We start from the raw sequence: 21189 nt of genomic DNA, 5'->3' as shown, positions 1-21189 counted from the left end.
CCCTGCTCCCTTTTTCCTCAAAGCATCTGGAAAGACTTGTCTTTACCCTTCTGATTTTCTTCCTCAATTACAACTCTCTCCTTCACCCTCTTCAGTCTGGATTCTGCCCCCTCCACTCCACAGAGACTGCTCTGATTAAAGTTACAAATTATTTAACTGCAGCTTAATCCAAAGGTCACTACTCCATAATAATACTTCTTGACCCCTCCACTTCTCCAAACTCTACAATTTCTTGGTCTCTGTGACACATCCCTCTCATGTTTCTCCTCTTATCTCTTCCAATGTTCATTCAGTTCTCCTTTTCTTGTGACACCTCCTCCCCTCATCCTGTCTCAGTCGGAGTCCCTCAAGGTTTGGTTCTTGGTCCCTTTTGTTCTCTCTCTATACTGCCTCTCTTGGAAAACTCATTAATTCATTGGGATTCCACTACCACCTGTACGCTGATGACACCCAGATATATCTCTCCTCCCCTGACCTCTCCCCTGCTGTCCTACGTGTCACCAATTGCCTTTCTTCCATCTCTGACTGGATGTCCTCCGGCTTTCTGAAATGTACTCTCTCTAACACTGAGCTCCTTGTCTTTCCTCCTCCTAATACTGATCCTCCTCTTTTGCTCTCCTTTCAAGTTAGTGGTACACACATCAGCCCATCCTTGCAAGCGCGCTGTCTTGGCGTTATACTGGACTCTGGCCTCACCTTTTGAGCCTCACATCCAGTCTGTCACCAAATCCTGCAAAGGGCTAATAACAATAACATATAACAATAAAAAACAGACCAAATGGTCTAAATAGGGATACAACAACAAGTAGGCCTATGCAAATAAGGAAAATGGTATAGAATAAACAGTCTCACTAGGACAACAGAATAAAATAGGGGTCTAATCCTCAGGAGTTGATCCGTCCGGATAATAAAATATAAAAGTCTCACAAATATATCAGGATAAGGTAGTGGTACAATCTTCTGGAGTTGATCCGTCCGGATGGTTAAAATATCCGTATATGTGGAGAGACAAAGAGGAAATATGACAAACAGTGTAATAAAGTAAAATTCCAATGGTAAAAATGGATAAAAGAAGGTAATAAACTCACATTTGTGAGAGCTCTAACCAGCTCTGGAGTGAAGGGCGTTTAGCGGTATAATCCCCGCTAGAGGATATAGTGGAGAGGTGTGTTCATCAATCCGGTCTGAATTTTCAATGCTCCAGGATATATATATGAAAAACAGCAATAGTGCTCTCAATTTGTAAAAGATGATTTGTAAAATATACTCACAAGTATAGAGCAGAAGGTACTGCTCTATTCACACAGCGTTGGTGGAATAATCCCCACCTCGGATTACTTGAGTACAGGATACAATAAAAATCCCAGGGAGAGTCATAATAAAAAGTGAATGTAAAACACAATAAAAAGAGAATTGGTACAAATAAAAAAGTAACCAAAAAACTTTCATTGCTAAAATACACAATTAAAAACCATTAACGCATTTCACCTAACAAGACTTTTGGGCGCAGCCCTTACCCCCTATGCATCTTTTATCCTGTTTTTACAAGGGATATCAATAGGAATAAACAAAAAAGAAATAAAGTGTTGTTCTACCTACATGGATTATATAAAAGAATGGGAACATAAAATATAACTTTTATTAGATAAATATAAAAATAATGAAAACAAGTGTAGCTAAAAACAATAGGAGAGAAGAGACTATCCTGTGATATGGCTAACATACATAGAGAAGGCTACAATTTTAAATACAATGGTGTCAGTATAAATACACTTGTAGCGCTGTCTAAATACACTCTTACTTAGGTAATCAGAACAAAGTATCAAAACAATATATTATTGCCACTTGTAACTATTCAAGGGAGAGAGCAATATAGGATTTGAGAGCAAGCCAGTAAGTTACTGCTTAGGGTTAATCTGGCAATGATATTTAGTGAAAAGATAGGCATAATGTCTACAGGCACATATTTTTTTTCTTTTCTCTCTCCAATATGTTTTACAAGGGTTTTGAGGGATTCTCTTTTTGAGTTGCTGCCCTTTAGTTTGTTATCTAGCGCTGACTCTTCCCCTTCTTTTGTCACCAAATCCTGTCGATTCCACCTAAAAACATTGCCAGCATTTGCCCTTTCTTAAGCAAGATGCTAGTAAGGAGCTTGTCCATGCTCTAGTAATCTCTTGCATAGATTATTGTTACCCTCTCCTAGTTGGTCTTCCCAGAAGCAATATTGCCCCACTATAGCCTGTAATGAATGCTGCCACCAGACTGATTTTTCTCTCCAGTCGCTCCTCTCACACCTCACCCCTCTGTCAGTCCTTACATTGGCTTCCTGTATCCTATAGGAATCAATTCAAAGTACTAATCCATACCTATAAAGCATTGAACAATTCTAGCCCATCTTATATCTCTTCACTGATCCATAAGTATGCCCCTTCTCGGTCTCTCCGCTCTGTCCAGGACCTTCTCTTATCTGCTGCTCGCACGCCTATGGCCAACTTACGCTTGCAGGACTTCTCAAGGTTGGCTCCCTTCCTTTGGAATAGCCTGCCTACCACCATCAGACTCTCTCCTACTCTTGCATTGTTTAAAAAGAGCCTTAAAAACCATCTCTTTAGGAAACCGTACGGCCTCCCAGAGTAACCTCTACCTCACATAATCTGTTCTTGAGTGCTATCTCCTGTCCTGTTGTGTTTTATACCCCACCTCCTCTAGACTGTAAACTGGTTGGAGCAGGGTCCTCTTCAACCTATTGTTCATGTAAGTTTTTAAGTTTTTGTAATTGTCTCATTTATTGTTAAATCTCCCCCTCCTGTAATATTGTAAAGCGCTATGGAATTTGTTGGCGCTATATAAATGCCAATAATAAAAATATTATTGCCATTTATATGATTATCTATATATAAGTACCAATGTATATATATATTATATATATATATATATATATATATAATATATAGGTATATATATTTAGAGTAGAGTTTGTAGTCAGCTGCACTCACGGTCTTTCAACTCAGGGAGCTCTCAGCTAGTGAAGCTGAAAACCATCAAGATGGGCTATAAGAGCCATAGTGACTGCTCGCTCTCTCTCCATTAAACCTCTGATACCTGTTCAGTAGCTGGGATGCTGGTGCTGCCATCCCCGAGCGTTCCTTCCAGTCTCACCCAGAAGAACTTGAAGATTGCATTCAGTTTAGCCAGTGATGACTAAGGTAAGCCAGGTTGTTTTGGTTGATGAGGCGCCAGGCCCTCCAGTGTCCGAACACATGTGACAGACATCACGCGTGGCTCGACCTTTCAGGGATAGAACGGTGCAAGAACTGTGGGCCAGCATAACCCAGAGAGGGGAAACGTGGCCCACACTGTAGTTGATATGCTGACAAGGCGGGAGATAGCAGGTCGCAATAAACGTTAGGGCCCACAAAACTCTCAGCAGAGCCGTAAAAATTGCTCCAGAAGTTGCCCACGCTCTCTAGTCAAATCAGGGTTCTAATTCAGCAGGTTATTTGCAATATTTCACAAGTTATGGGCCATTTTCACAGAATTGCAGAGGATTCTTTCAGCATGCGTCCTGCTTGATCAGTAGTCCGGCCTGCCCCCCCATATTTTTTTAAAATATAAAATGTTTCTACTTTTAACAATCTATTGCCATCAGGGCCAGCCTTAGGCGTGTGCAAGCTCTTAAATGGAGTGTTCCTAATCTCAGCTCGTTACCTGTATAAAAGACACCTGTCCACAGAAGCAATCAATCAATCAGATTCCAAACTCTCTAACATGATTTCCCTCGGTATGGTACTCCATGCAAGATCTCACCTTGTGGAGTTTCAATGATCATGAGAAAGGTGAGGAATCAGCCCAGAACTACATGTGAGGATCTTTTTAATGATCTCAAGGCAGCTGGGACCATAGGCGCCCCCAAAAAATCCAGAAAAACGCATGTCAAAAATGTTATAAATTGATTTGCATGTCAATAAGTGAAATAAGTATTTGTTCAAAAAACGGCTTTATTCACACACAGACATTTCAGGGCGTGCCCTGATCGATGTAAAATGGCATGTAATTGTAGGATTAACAAGTAAACATAATATAATGGACACGCAGGTCCCAGCGAAGAATGCATGGACAACATTTGAACAATAGTACATATTATACAGAAATGTTGTGTAATCAAGTTTAACACGTTAGAGTAGGCATACGGGTAACCGAGTTGCGGTTTAAGGATAGGTATTCCTATACTTTGTATGTTGTGTCAGCCTGTTGGCCACACATAATATGATCTTGCCGCCTTTGGACCACATCTCTAAAGAGATGGTGAAGGCTATTGGACCAACTTTAGTTACATTGTTACATAGTTACATAGCTGAAAAGAGACTTGCGTCCATCAAGTTCAGCCTTCCTCACATATGCCTTTGCTGTCGATCCAAAAGAAGGCAAAAAACCCAGTCTGAAGCGCTTCCAACCTTGCAACAAACCAGGAAAAAAATTCCCCCTTGACCCCAAAATAGCAGTCAGATGTCTCCTTGGATCAAGCAGCTATTAGCCCACTAATTAGAAATTGTATCCCTGTATGTTATGTTTTTGCAAGTATTTATCCAATTGCAATTTAAACATCTGTATAGACTCTGACAAAACCACCTCTTCCGGCAACGAATTCCATATCCTTATTGCTCTTACTGTAAAAAAACCTTTTCTTTGCCTTAGATGAAATCTCCTTTCTTCAAGCCTAAATGTGTGACCTCGTGTCCTATGTATAGCCCTGTTTATGAATAGATTTCCAGATAATGGTTTGTACTGGCCCCGAATATATTTGTATAATGTGATCATATCCCCTCTAAGGCGCCGTTTTTCCAAACTGAAGAGATTTAAATTTTTTAACCTTTCTTCATAACTACAATGCTCCATTCCTTTTATCAATTTTGTAGCTCGTCTCTGCACTTTTTCTAGTGCCATGATATCCTTCTTTAGAACAGGTGCCCAAAATTGCACAGCATATTCAAGGTGTGGTCTTACCAGCGATTTATAAAGAGGCAAAATTATATTTTCATCTCGAGAATTTATGCCCCTATTTATACATGACAAAACCTTACTGGCCTTAGCAACGGCAGATTGACATTGCATATTACTACCTAATTTGTTGTCTATAACAATTCCCAAATCCTTCTCGTGTGTGGTTATCCCTAGTTCACTACCATTTAGGGTGTAAATTGCTTGTGCATTCTTAACCCCGAAGTGCATAACTTTGCGTTTTTCTACGTTAAATTTCATCTGCCATTTTAGTGCCCAGTCCCCCAATCTATCCAAATCCCTCTGCAGCAAGGCAATATCCTGCTCACGTTTTATTACTTTACAAAGTTTTGTGTCATCTGCAAACACTGATACATGGCTTTCAATGCCCATTTCAAGATCATTTATAAATATGTTAAATAGAAGCGGTCCCAAAACAGAACCCTGAGGGACACCACTTACCACTTTTGTCCAGCTTGAAAATTTACCATTTATGACAACTCGCTGTACTCTATCCTTAAGCCAATGTTCCACCCAAGAACAAGAATATTCATCTAGACCAATTTCTTTTAGTTTGAAGACTAACCTATTGTGAGGAACCGTATCAAATGCCTTGGCAAAATCCAAGTAGATCACATCCACTGCAACACCCTGATCTATATTTCTACTTACTTCTTCGTAGAATGCAATTAGGTTAGTTTGACGTGACCTATGTTTCATAAAACCATGCTGATTATTGCTAATAACACAGTTCTTCCCAATGAATTCCTGAATATTATCCCTTAATAGCCGTTCAAATAATTTCCCAGTCACAGAAGTTAAGCTCACAGGTCTATAATTTCCAGGCAAGGATTTTGAACCCTTTTAAAATATAGGAACTGCATCTGCCTTCCTCCAATCCTCCGGTACAATACCTGAAACAAAAGAATCTTGAAAAATTAAAAACAGAGGTTCACTTATTTCTGTTGCTGTTTGTGAGCTTGTCCTGTTCGTGTTTTGTGATGTCGTAGTGGAGGTGTTTGCCTCCAGCCTGATGTGTGAGTGTGAGTGTGTGATTGAAATAAGTATTTGATCCCCTATCAACCACTAAGATTTCTGGCCCCCGGGTATCTTTAATACAGGAAACAAGCTGAGGTTAGGAGCACTCTCTTAAAGGGAGTGCTCCTTACCTCAGCTCGTTACCTCTATAAATTACACCTGTCCACAGAAGCAATCAATCAGATTCCAAACTCTCCATCATGGCCAAGACCAAAGAGCTGTCAAAGGATGTCAGGGACAAGATTGTAGACCTCACAAGGCTGGAATGGGCTACAAGACCATTGCCAAGCAGCTTGGTGAGAAGGTGAAAACAGTTGGTGTGAATATTCGCTAATGGAAAAAACACAAAATAACTAACTGTCAGCCACCCTCGGTCTGGTGCTCCATGCAAGATCTCACCAATGATCATGAGAATGGTGAGGAATCAGACCAGAACTACACGGGAGGATCTTGTTAGTGATCTCAAGACAGCTGGGACCATAGTCACCAAGAAAGAAATTGGTAACACACAACGCCATGAATGATTAAAATCCTGCAGCGCCCGCAAGGTCCCCCTGCTCAAGAAAGCACATGCACAGGAACCTCTGAAGTTTACCAATGAACATATGAATGATTCAGAGGAGAACTGGGTGAAAGTGCTGTGGTCAGATGAGACCAAAATCGAGCTCTTTGGCATCAACTGAACTCGCCGTGTTTGGAGGAGGAGGAATGCTGCCTATAACCCCAAGAACACCATCCCCACTATCAAACATGGAGGTGGAAACATTATGCTTTGGGGGTGTTTTTCTGCTAAGGGGACAGGACAACTGCATGGCATCAAAGGGACAATGGATGGGGCCATGTACCGTCATATCTTGGGTGAGGACCTCCTTCCCTCAGCCAGGGCATTGAACATGGGTTGTGGATGGGTATACCAGCATGACAATGACCCAAATCACACTGCCAAGGCAACAAAGGAGTGGCTCAAAAAGTAGCATATTAAGGTCCTGGAGTAGCCTACCCAGTCTCCAGACCTTAATCCCATAGAAAATCTGTGGAAGAAACTGCAGGTTCAAGTTGCCAAATGTCAGTCTCAAAACCTTAAATGACCACTATAGTCACCCAGACCCCTTCCAGGTCCCCCAGGTTTTAACCCTTTAGATGTAAACATAGCAGTTTCAGAGAAACTGCTATGTTTACATTGCACGGTTAATCCAGCCTCTAGTGACGGTCTTCCTGAGAAATGCTTTCCTATGGGCGTTTTTAATTTAATAATTAATAATTCGTTTTTTTTTTTTAGCATTGCCCTGGCGCTGGATTAAAGTAAGTAGTTGAAGGGGTTTTAACCCCTTCAGCCTAGCGGGAGGGGGGCCCTGAGGGTGGCGGGTACCTAAGGGTTATATAGTGTCAGGAAAATTAGTTTGTTTTCCTGACACTATAGTGATCCTTTAATGACTTGGAGAGGATCTGCAAAGAGGAATGGGACAAAATCCCTCCTGAGATATGTGCAAACCTGGTGGCCAACTACAAGAAACATCTGAACTCTGTGATTGCCAACAAGGGTTTTGCCACCAAGTACTAAGTCGAAGGGGTCAAATACTTATGTCACTCATTGAGATGCAAATCAATTTATAACTTTTTCGACATGCGTTTTTCTGGATTTTTTTTTTTGTATTATTATTCTGTCTCTCACTGTTAAAATACACTTATCATTAAAATTATAGATTGACCATTTCTTTGTCAGTGGGCAAACGTTCAAAATCAGCAGGGGATCAAATACTTTTTTTCCCACACTGTACATCTCCCTGGTTCTGATCTAAAGCCCTTCTCCTTTTTATTCCATCTTCCATTCTAGCACTAGTTTAAAATCATATTCAACCTTCTAGCCAGGACCAGCGCTACCATTAGACGAATAAAGCATTCGCCTGGTGCGCCGGCCTGTTGGGGGCACCCACCGAGAGGTTTCATGGTGGACTACCCTGGCTGCTGCTGTGCTAGGCAAGTGCCTCCTTAACCACCATCCAGCGCAGCCATTTATCTGTTGGGCTCCTTTCCTGACCTCTCCTTAGCACCCTGGAAAAACACTCTGCTTGATGCTTGTAGTGGTAGCAGGAACATGACTTGGTTTCCCAGTTGCACCCTGCCTGTAAACACTATGCAGGGAGCAGGAAGCAGCCTGTGCTCAGAGTGCACGGCTCTCCTGCTCCTCTTGTAGAAACAAGAACACTTCCTACAGGTTGGACCTCTCTCTTCCATTCACATTACTTAGGACCATTTTGAGGTAAGGAAAAATGATTATTTTGTACATAATTGTAAATCGGTGTGTCTGTGCATGATAAATAAAGTGTGACTTTATGTAAAGCTGTGTAAGTTTGTGTTTGAGTGGCAGTGTTTAAGTGAGAATGTATAAGTGACACAGTGTGTTAGTGACACTGTGTATGTGTAACGGCTCTCACCATGCCTTTCAAATGGCTAGGAGTGCCAGACAGGGGATTTGAACCTGGGTCCTTTGTTGTCCTGTACTTTTGAGTAGTTCTAGTCCTGTTATACCTGGCTATGTCTGCAGCACTAGGGGGCTGGACTTCTTCTGTGGCTATTACCTGTGCTGCACCTGAGGCAGATCGCTCATCAACTCGGTATTTAAGCACTGCCTCACCATGAGAACTTTGTCAGTTCTTTAACTCTGGTGATCATGTGTAGTTCCTGTTTTCTTGTCTCATGGATGTGTTCTCCAGATTGACACCGGCTTCTGACCTTGGCTCCTCTCTCCGTTTATCCGGACCTCTGGCTTCCTCTGACTTCGGCTTACCCCTCAGGGCCGCCATCAGGGGGTGACAACCATAACGGTTGTCACGGGCCCGGCGGTCCTGGGGGGCCCGGACTGCTTTGGCAGTCCAGGGCCCCACAATTACATTATGCACCTATATATAATGATGAGCGCAATATATAGGTGCAGCCGCGGGCCCCCCCGGCTCCCTATACTTGCAGAGGGGGACCAGCGGACTGCAGCTGTACTCTACAGCATTTCCCTCTCTCTCACACGCCATGGCAACGCTCCGCACGGCGCGCACACCACATCTCGCGGGAGTGAGAGAGAGAGGGAAATGCTGTAGAGTACAGCTGCAGTCCGCTGGGCCCCCTCTGCAAGTAAAGGGTGCCGGGGGGGCCCCACAATGGCACCGGACCGGACCACCAGGGATCAAAGAAACTATCCCTCTCCCTGAACCAGGTAAGAAACAGGGAGGGGGGGGGGGGATTACTTTTATTACATTTACATGCATACACTACTAAACACACACACACTGCATCCACAACACTAACACACACTCTGCATCCACAACACTAAAACACACACTGCATTCACTACACTAACACACACTCTGCATTCACTACACTAACACACACTCTGCATTCACTACACTAACACACACTCTGCATTCACTACACTAACACACACTCTGCATTCACTACACTAACACACACACTGCATCCACAACAATAACACACACACTGCACCCACAACACTAACACACACACTGCATTCACTACACTAACACACACACTGCATCCACAACACTAACACACACACTGCATCCACAACACTAACACACACACTGCATCCACTGCACTAACACACACACACACTGCATCCACTGCACTAACACACACACACACTGCATCCACTGCACTAACACACACACACTGCATCCACTACACTAACACACACACACTGCATCCACTACACTAACACACACACACTGCATCCACTACACTAACACACACACACTGCATCCACAACACTAACACACACTGCATCCACAACACTAACACACACTGCATCCACAACACTAACACACACACTGTGTAACGGATCGCCTGGCACCCCGACTGGGTACCTCCGTTAATGGATGCTCCTAGTGCTTCCTGAGGACTCCAAGCACTCTGGCAGACACCACAATCACCGAATCCAAGAAACCTTTTAAATTCTCTCAAGCATATGAATGCTGTAGACCATTGAATAGGAACCATACGAGTAGGCTTGTACTCCTAGCAGTCAACTGGAACAGCATGCAATAAATCCTTCCCCCCAATAATGAGACGACACATCACTTTGAGGGTAAAACAGGAACTCTGGACTGGCTCATCCAGCCTGGCTTTTATTTCCATCTCACACATACAGGCCACACCCAGGGGGAGGCATAAAATAACCAATCCGAGATATGGTACAACCCACACATCCCCTCCCTTTAGCCTGAGAGATAATCCACTTATTATACAGTTTAAAACATAACTTTTACACAATATCTGTAACTTCAAAACCATACATCACATTCACACAAAATTACATATCCACAATCAATCCATTCCGGGGAACAACATATTAAAAAATGGCATAAATCCGACCAGGGGTTCAAAAGTTAGTAATAGTATCTTTTAAAACCCCTGTCAGCATTACTTTCCAGCTCAGACCGGTTACCTCCCACAATGCCTCACAATCCCTCCCCCCTGGCCTGGAGATAATTGAGGAAGGAATCTAATTATCTCCAAGGACTGAGGCAAAACTCCATTACCCACATGGCAGACAAAAAGACAGCTAAAGACATAAAATACTTTAAAATACAGAAAGTTACTTTTTATCCATAACACACAGACATTTCACATATCCCCAGATAGCTGGGATCTGAGCGCACAAAACTACCGAATAGCGCGCAGATCCTACTCACACAGTTCACTCGCCACGGAGCCGAAGTCTTTAACTACACGAATGGGCTCCATGGCATAACTATCTGGGTTAACACATTCACATAAGGTCTGGTCCATAGTCCAAAGGCAAGAGGCGGGCAAGCAGCCCCCTCCAAGGACACGTGGCGAGTTCGGTTTCGCCACACACTGCATTCATTAAACTGACACACACACTGCATCCACTACACTGACACACACACTGCATCCACTACACTGACACACACACTGCATCCACTACACTGACACACACACTGCATCCACTGCACTGACACACACTCTGCATCCACTGCACTGACACACACTCTGCATGCACTGCACTGACACACACTCTGCATGCACTGCACTGACACACACTCTGCATGCACTGCACTGACACACACTCTGCATGCACTGCACTGACACACACTCTGCATGCACTGCACTGACACACACTCTGCATGCACTGCACTGACACACACTCTGCATGCACTGCACTGACACACACTCTGCATGCACTGCACTGACACACACTCTGCATGCACTGCACTGACACACACTCTGCATGCACTGCACTGACACACACTCTGCATGCACTGCACTGACACACACTCTGCATGCACTGCACTGACACACACTTTGCATGCACTGCACTGACACACACTCTGCATGCACTGCACTGACACACACTCTGCATGCACTGCACTGACACACACTCTGCATGCACTGCACTGACACACACTCTGCATGCACTGCACTGACACACACTCTGCATGCACTGCACTGACACACACTCTGCATGCACTGCACTGACACACACTCTGCATGCATTGCACTGACACACACTCTGCATGCATTGCACTGACACACACTCTGCATGCATTACACTGACACACACTCTGCATGCATTACACTGACACACACTCTGCATGCATTACACTGACACACACTGCATTCATTACACTGACACACTCTGCATTCATTACACTGACACACTCTGCATTCATTACACTGACACACTCTGCATTCATTACACTGACACACTCTGCATTCATTACACTCACACACTCTGCATTCATTACACTGACACACACTCTGCATTCATTACACTGACACACACTCTGCATTCATTACACTGACACACACTCTGCATTCATTACACTGACACACACTCTGCATTCATTACACTGACACACACTCTGCATTCATTACACTGACACACACTCTGCATTCATTACACTGACACACACTCTGCATTCATTACACTGACACACACTCTGCATTCATTACACTGACACACACTCTGCATTCATTACACTGACACACACTCTGCATTCATTACACTGACACACACTCTGCATTCATTACACTGACACACACTCTGCATTCATTACACTGACACACACTCTGCATTCATTACACTGACACACACTCTGCATTCATTACACTGACACACACTCTGCATTCATTACACTGACACACACTCTGCATTCATTACACTGACACACACTCTGCATTCATTACACTGACACACACTCTGCATTCATTACACTGACACACTCTGCACTTTGTGCTTTGTCAGGGGCCTCAAAATTTCTGGTGGCGGCCCTGTTACCCCTGACTCTCTTTCTGCTTGTGACCCCCCCTCCCACACACAGTATCACACCCCTCACACACACCGTCATGCCCCCCACAACAATGTCGTGTCACCATAATCCCAGGCACTGTCAGCCTCCCCAGACACAGTGATTGCATCCCCTCACATTGACACCTCCCCACACATTGTTACCCCTCCACACATTGTCATCACCCCTACACTGTCACCCCCACACTGTCAGCCTCTTCATGCATCCACACTCACATTAACCACTCCTAATCCTGTGAATTTCACCCCCTCCAAACTCACCTGTCCTTGCTCTGCCACGCTCACCCTGTCAAATTAACCTCTCTAATTCTGTCACACTCACCTTCTCTCACTCTGTCACACCCCCGAATCCTGACACACTTCTCCTTTTACATTAACCCCCTCCAATCCTGTCACACTCATCCCCCTACCTGCCACAATTGCCATGACACACTTACTACCACTTGACCTGTCACACTCCTTCATCAAACCACGTCATAGTCCCTCTCTCTAATTCTCTCTCACAATCACCCCACCCTGACCCATTTACCCCCTTTGCACTGTCACGCTCTACCTGCCACTGGTACCCCTTTACTCACCCTGTCACAGTCACCAGCTGAAAGCAATCATACACACACACAGTCAGGAAATATAGCTTTGCCATAAACACAATGCAGAAAGGCCACAAACAGACCCACATACACACAACACATTTCAAGCAGCTACCCCATACATATATAGTCCCAGACAAAAACGCACACATGCTCACAGAGACATACATTCACACACACACACACACGGATACTCTCTTTGAAACACACACTCTCAGGCACATACACAGGTAGACAGTGCAAGACACACTCAGAAATACACACAGTCAGATACACATTGTGACTTTATGTCTGTATTTGTTAATGTGTGTGTCTATGTGCATCAATGTGTTTATGTGTGTATGTATTGCAACTCTATTTATTTTTTTACTTTGGTGTTAGTGGGGCCTTGTGTTTGAGTTTTGCCTAAGACCTTATAAACTCTAGAGCCGCCTCTGGCCATACTGTCTCAAAGGCAACAAAGCCAATCTGGCAAATTTCAATTTGCAAAAGCAGAAATTGACAAATCTTATGTTTGACCCTTTAACTTTCCAAAGCACCATACAATCTGTACTTGAGGAGTACTGTTGTACTCGTGAGACATTACTCTACACAAATACGAGTGTTTCAGAGCAGTAAAATGTATTATACTGATAATATCATTGGTGAAAGAGCAGTATAATTGTGAAAAATGCAACAAAATATATATGGCTACTAAAAATACCCCATTTTGAATACCGTGGGTTGTTTACAAATGGTATGCCATGATGGGGTTAATTTTCATTATTTGGCTGCCATACGTTCTCAAAGGCAACAAAGGCCCAGCAAACCAATCTGGCAAATGTCAATGTGCAAACATAAAAAAGGGGAAAGTCCAACATTGATCCCTATAAGCAGGGGCGTACCTAGAGCATTTGGCACCCGGGGCGGGTCCTATTTTTGGCACACCCCCCCCCCCCCCCCCCCCCCTCAACTTTAAATATAAAAACAACCAAAACATTTTTTTATGTATTTAGCACTAAGCAGTGTTTGTGTTTTAAATGTATGGAGTATATGTGAGTGAATGTAGCGGTGTGTTTGTATGTAGTGTTGGCGTTTGAATGCAAGCATGCATTTGTGTGTTGTGTGGTATTTGAATGCAGTGGTATGGTTATATATAATGGTGGGGTTTGTATGTAGTGTTAACGTTGAAATGCATGAGTGTATTTGTGTGTAGTGTTGGAGAGATTTTTAGATGTCTGCACATATACACATACACGGACATACACACATGCAGATACATATACACACAAACACAGTCACACACATATACACATGCAGACATCGTGGCGACTCTAGGAACAATATATGTGGGGGGGCACATAAGATACCACAGTCAAAACAGGAGGGGGAGCAGTAAAACTTCTCACTAGGGGATGGGGTAATATGCTGTCATTGGCTGTCTGATGCCAGCATGCTGTGTTCTGCATGCTGGCATCTGACTACACATTTGCATATAATTCACATTAGCCACCCAGATTTCTTGTTGTGGGCTGGCTGACACCTCTCAATTTCAATCTTTGTTTAGCAGATAACTCCTCTATTTGCTATCCTTTGTGGGATTGCCATATTTAAGGACACCAAATAAGGAGCTATCTGCTTAACAGCACCCTCATTTGGTATCTTTAAATATGGAAATCTCACATACGGGCACCAATTCAGGGAAGTATCTATTAAACAGCTAAAGGATTTAAAAAAACGCCCTCTTCTTATTTTCAGTTGTTTAGTAGATAAATCCCTTATTTGTTATCCTTATGTGGGATTGCAATATTTAAGGACAGGAAATAAGGGAGCTATCTACTAAACACATATGCAGAGATACACACAATCACACACATAATCACAGATATACACAAACACAATCACTGACCCACACACATACAATCACAGACACACAATTGCATACACACACAAACATCACATACATACACACATTTAATAATTACGAGGTCCACCTAGTCTTCTTACCTTGCTCTAGAAGGGCTGGAGTGGATCCTCAGTACTTGGTGGTCAGTGGTTGCTGCTGGGATCTCTGTGCTCTTTCTGCACAGGTCCATCGCACGCCCTGTAATGATGCAGAGGCCGCGATTACATCATATCCTGGCTGCCGGCTCACTGCAGGGCGAAGACTGTCAGACACAGTCAGATGCACACAGTCCCACACACAGTCACTCACACACAGTTACAGGCAGACAGTCAAACACGCAGGCAATCACAAAGGCAGACAGTCACACATACACACAACACAGTCACAGACAGTCACTCACACACACACCCACAATCACAGGCAGACAGTCACACACACATACACACACACAGTCACAGACAGTCACACACAGAGTCACAGGCAGACAGTCACACAGGCAGACAGTCTCACACACACACACAACACAATCACAGACAGTCACACACAATCAGAGGCAGACAGTCACACACACAGTCAGAGACAGTCACACACACACACAATCACAGGCAGACAGTCTCACACACACAACCACAGACACACACAATCAGAGGCAGACAGTCACACACACAGTCAGAGACAGTCACACACACACACAATCACAGGCAGACAGTCACACACACACAGACACACACAGGCAGACAGTCACACACACACAGTCACACAGACAATCACAGGCAGACAATCACAGGCAGTCACGCACACACAATCAGAGGCAGACAGTCACACACACAGTCACAGAGTCACTCAAACCCTCAATCACAGGCAGACAATCACACAGACAATCACAGGCAGTCACACAGACAATCGCAGGCAGACAATCACAGGCAGTCACACACACAGGCAGACAATCACTCACACAGTCAAAGACAGTCACAATCACAGTTACACACACAGTCAAAGACAGTCACAATCACAGTTACACACACAGTCTTTGACTGTGTGTGTAACTGTGATTTTGACTGTGTGTGTGTGTAACTGTGATTGTGACTGTCTTTGACTGTGTGTGTGTGTAACTGATTATGACTGTCTTTGACTGTGTGTGTAACTGTGATTTTGACTGTCATAATCAGTTACACACACACACAGTCAAAGACAGTCACAATCACAGTTACACACAGAGTCAAAGACAGTCACAATCACAGTTACACACACACACAGTCAAAGACAGTCACAATCACAGTTACACACACACACAGTCAAAGACAGTCACAATCACAGTCACAATCACAGTTACACACACACACAGTCAAAGACAGTCACAATCACAGTTACACACACACACAGTCAAAGACAGTCACAATCACAGTTACACACACACAGTCAAAGACAGTCACAATCACAGTTACACACACACAGTCAAAGACAGTCACAATCACAGTTACACACACACAGTCAAAGACAGTCACAATCACAGTTACACACACACACACAGTCAAAGACAGTCACAATCACAGTTACACACACACACAGTCAAAGACAGTCACAATCACAGTTACACACACACACAGTCAAAGACAGTCACAATCACAGTTACACACACACACAGTCAAAGACAGTCACAATCACAGTTACACACACACACAGTCAAAGACAGTCACAATCACAGTTACACACACACACAGTCAAAGACAGTCACAATCACAGTTACACACACACACAGTCAAAGACAGTCACAATCACAGTTACACACACACACAGTCAAAGACAGTCACAATCACAGTTACACACACACACAGTCAAAGACAGTCACAATCACAGTTACACACACAGTCAAAGACAGTCACAATCACAGTTACACACACAGTCAAAGACAGTCACAATCACAGTTACACACACAGTCAAAGACAGTCACAATCACAGTTACACACACAGTCAAAGAAAGTCACAATCACAGTTACACACACAGTCAAAGACAGTCACAATCACAGTTACACACAGCACACACTCTCTCACTTACTGTAAGCTTGGGCTGGAGGAGGAGTGGATCCAGTCCCTCCTTTGCTGTAGTTGGGGAAGCAGGGACTCCTTCCTGCTTCCCCTCTGTGTACAGCAGTATGAGGCTGCATTTAGCTCCGCCCCCACGGCCGTTCTGGCTCCGCCTCCAAATCTCCGTGCAGATCTCCTGCTCCTGCTGCCAGCCCCTGCGTGTGAGCTGTGTCGGCTGCCTGGTGCCCCTGCTGCTATGGCAACCGGTGCAGCCACACAGCTCACTGAACTACAAGCCTGGCCAGCCCTGGTGGCACCCCCCTGCATGATGGCACCCGGGGCGGACCGCCCCCCCTGCCCCCCCTTAGTACGCCACTGCCTATAAGTTTTTAAAAAAACATAAAACCTGTAGATAGGGGGTAGTGCTGTACTTGTGAGACATTTCTGAATACAGACATGTGTATTTTATTGCAGTAAAATCCATCAGTATTATTCCATTCACAGTTAAAATGTCATGTAGAATTTGAAAAATAACGAATTTCTTAATTTCTTAGACTTCTTTAGATGTTATTCATATTAAATTATGTTTCATATATAAATATTTGATATGAAGTGAAAGCGCTGTTTTCTATGAACAAAAATATATCATAAGTGGGGGTACCCCTAATATGAAAGAGGTGAATTATGGTTGAACCAGATATCGCACAAATTACAGGTTTTGTTTACGTTTTGTTTTGATCACAACTTGTACAATATGCTCAGTCCTTAAGGGGTTAAAGCAGCGTCCATTGATAAGGGTACCTGCAAAAATTCAGATTGAAGTTTGAAGCTCATTTGCATGGCAAGGATGGGAACCCTAGGATACTTGCAGAAAATTATTTCTCGATTTTTCTGTGCCCAAGGGGAACTTTCCACAGTCCAACTTGAGATATGCAGGTGATGAACAACAGTAATTTATCTATTCAGATTATAAAATATACATTGGAAAACATACCTGCTCTCGCTTCATATAGGTCCACATGGAACCCTTTCTTGGCAAAGAAACATGCATTTAAGCTACCAACCTGCATAGAAGAAAAAAAAAAAAAAAAAAAACACAATTTGAAAATGATGGAACCGTAATATAAAAGAAAATATATAAGTATCATATATTTCTGTTTTATTTGTCAAGTTTGGAAAAAAATATGTAATTGTCTTAGCTACATAAATTAGGGCCACTTGTTAATTTACTAGAGTGAGAATTCAAAGTGAGTTCAAAGTAAAAATGGTCAAACTGGAAAAGTTATCCAAGACAGATAAGCTACTAAAAAGCTAATAAAGATACTCTGGCTTTAAAAAATTAATTCTCTTTGAATTTTCACTTTAGTGAATACACCTATATGTTCCAACCATGTTCAAACCATACTCAAATGAATAAAATACAATATACTCTACTTCCTTGATGTATAAAGATACCATTATAGTGAGAAAAAATAACTGCATGGCAGAAATACTGATTGATACTGTCAGACGGTCATATTAATAAACACTTGAAAAGACACTATAAGTCAAGCATGTCAAACTTGCGGCCCACAATGAATATATGTGCGGCCCGTCTGCCCTGGGGCCACTTTGTGCTGACCAGCCGCAAGATAGTAAAGATATTTCCTGTCTGAATCTTGTCTTCCCTCCCACGGCCGCAAGAGCGCAGAGTGTCTGTTTGTCTGCGTAGCAGGCCAGCCACTCCCCCTTCCCTCCTGCTCGCAGTGCCAGAGGAGTGTCTGGCCTGCTTGCAGAGAAGAGCAGGGCTGGAATAGGAGCATGACCGGCTCATCTTAAGGTAGGAAAAGAGGTGCTTGAGAGACTATCCTGTGCAGTGTGTTAAATTGAGGAGGGGGGCAGTGTATTGGATTTGGGGGCGATTTATTGGATTTGTGGGCAGTGTATTAGAATAGGGGGGGAAGTGTATTAGATTGGGTCTGCATGGAGGTGCTTAACGATCCCCATGGAGATGCTGAATGGGCGCGCAGCTTTTGCCAAACATGCACAATAGCCTCCCAATGCTTTCCTATGGGAAAACATTGGATTGGCTGAGATCATCAAGTTTGATTTCCGCCAAAGTTCAGAATACACTCCTAGGACTTCAAGATCAACAAGATAACGGCATTTGTTTTTAACACCTGTGCAAAAGCATAAATTTACCATTTCAGTCCTGTAACAGCACCCCCAGGCATAAAAGGGGTTAACAGCCGTTTAGGAGATATTCCCTTCCAGATATAAAGGCAGCTACTGAAGACACCAATCACCCAAACAGGAAACCATATGAATGCCGTAAACAGCCGAACCGGAACCATACGAATGCTGTAAACAGCCAAATAGGAAAAACCGAAAGGTTTACACTCCTAGCAGTCGAACTGGAACAGCATACAATAAATCCCCCCAAGAACAAGACAAAGCTCCGTGTTGAGGGTCAAGCAGTGATCTGACAGAGCTGTGGGTTTATTGTTCTTATATACACATTCTTACACATTAGTAAAACATTTGTAAAACAACCAATAAACACGTCTAATACACTCAGACACTCCCACACAAAATCCTGCCTGTGATACAATTACCTTACACAATGGGTTAATGTAATTATCACAGGCAGAGAAATACAGTGTTTCCACATTATTCATAACTTTAAAAGTATACATCACATTCACAGCATACTCCAAATACAAACAAATGTCAAAATCATCCAAATTGGTCCAGTGGTTCAAAAGATAGATCGAAGTCCTTTGTGACCAAATGAAGCATGGCTTTTCTGCCCAAAACCAGTTCCACAGAGTCTTCTATCATGGAGATAATTGGGAAGCAATCCAATTATCTCCAAGGACAGAGGCAAAACTCCACTGAACACATGGTAGCAAAAGACAATAAAATACATAAAAATATATAACTGTGCAGCTATTGCATAAAACAGGTACATTCAACATATCCCCAGATAGCTTAGATCTGAGCGCACATTATTACTGAATGGCACTCAGATCACATACATACAGTTAAATTGCCATGGAGCCAAAGTCTTTCACATAGTCTTTCGTTATATGAATGGGCTCCATGGCATAGCTATCTGGGGTATCACTGTTCAAATAGGGCAAGTACCGAATGACCCGGCTTTCGTGTCTTTGCAGGGGAAAATCAAGCGTTTCAACATGGGCATCAGGCGGGCAACCAGGCTCCTCCAATGCACAGTGGCGAGATTGGTCTCGTCACAAGTCCCGTTTCCAAACTTTTGTTAATATGTCAAGGCAGGTAATTGTACTGAAACATTGGTTATGCAAATGCACGTCTGCTTGATATAAATTCACTCTTTTCTTTACTTTGAAGCCCTACGAATGTGGAGACATCCAGTGTCAGTTAGGCAACGTTTTTATCCTGTACTTTTCTAAGTACATTTCTATTCAAATTAAAGTTTTAGTTTTTTTTGAGGCCTACATAAACTTAAACCTTGTTAGCTTTTGAGTTTGACACACTTGCTCTAAGTGTCTTTGGGTACAGTCCCATACATACCAGCATTTGGGAGGTATGAAATTCGGATGCCGGTAGGGTGGGCCTATCAGATTCATGCCAGTGATTACTACTGTCCATGCTTTGGCACAAGAGACAAGTCTGACAGAAAAGGGGCATGCCCATCAAAAAAGGGGCATGTCAGTCTGGCACAAATGCACGACAGTCCCACTTTGAGGAGTACATGCGCTAGTCCCGCTCTGGCCAGTTTAACAAGCTTACCACTAGCACATCTAATGATGTGCTTGCACTAAGTGGACTATTGTCATTATTGTCAAAAAACTCAAGATAGAGGAATAAGAGCCCAAATTCATGACAGTCCCACCCAAGCCCAGGAGAGTTGTGCAGAAGTATGCTGTCACTTTTCTGCATGTCTTCTGAGTCTAAGCCTCAGAAATGAAAGGTGCATACATTTGGGCAATAAATACACAAATTCCCCAGGCCAATACATGTTAATGATTTAATTGATAGGATGTGCAGTACTACTGTTTATGTGGTTAAATGTGACATATGGCAAGATATATAGCAATTGACAGGCCCGGACTGGCTATCGGGCACACCGGGCGATTGCCCGGTGGGCTACGGTGGCCATGGGCCAAGGCCGGCAGGGAGATCACAGGATCTCCCATGCCGGTCTTTGCAGGGCTGGCACTATCCGAGCACCGGCCCTGCAGTATCCACAGCGGGCCGGTGGGGAGATCTAAGATCTCCCTCACCGGCCCACATGCAGTATATTCCGCCCGCTGGCGGGGAGAGAGGGAGGGAGACAGGGAGACAGC

At 43.5% G+C, this 21189-nt stretch overlaps 1 protein-coding gene across 1 annotated transcript in view; it reads right to left on the bottom strand.

Annotated features, from left to right (window-relative positions):
• Positions 1-21189, bottom strand: part of KMO (kynurenine 3-monooxygenase) — a 185667-nt gene that overhangs the window by 132920 nt on the left and 31558 nt on the right. Inside the window, exon 2 of the mRNA XM_063443370.1 lies at positions 17874-17943. Coding sequence (XP_063299440.1) covers positions 17874-17943 — 70 coding nt within the window. The remainder of the gene's footprint in view (positions 1-17873; positions 17944-21189) is intronic.

Source organism: Pelobates fuscus, chromosome 2 (assembly GCF_036172605.1).
Source record: "Pelobates fuscus isolate aPelFus1 chromosome 2, aPelFus1.pri, whole genome shotgun sequence".
In the NCBI taxonomy this organism is placed as follows: Eukaryota; Metazoa; Chordata; class Amphibia; order Anura; family Pelobatidae; genus Pelobates; species Pelobates fuscus.
Note: the sequence above shows the minus strand (reverse complement) of the source record. Positions and strands in the feature narration are given on the sequence as shown.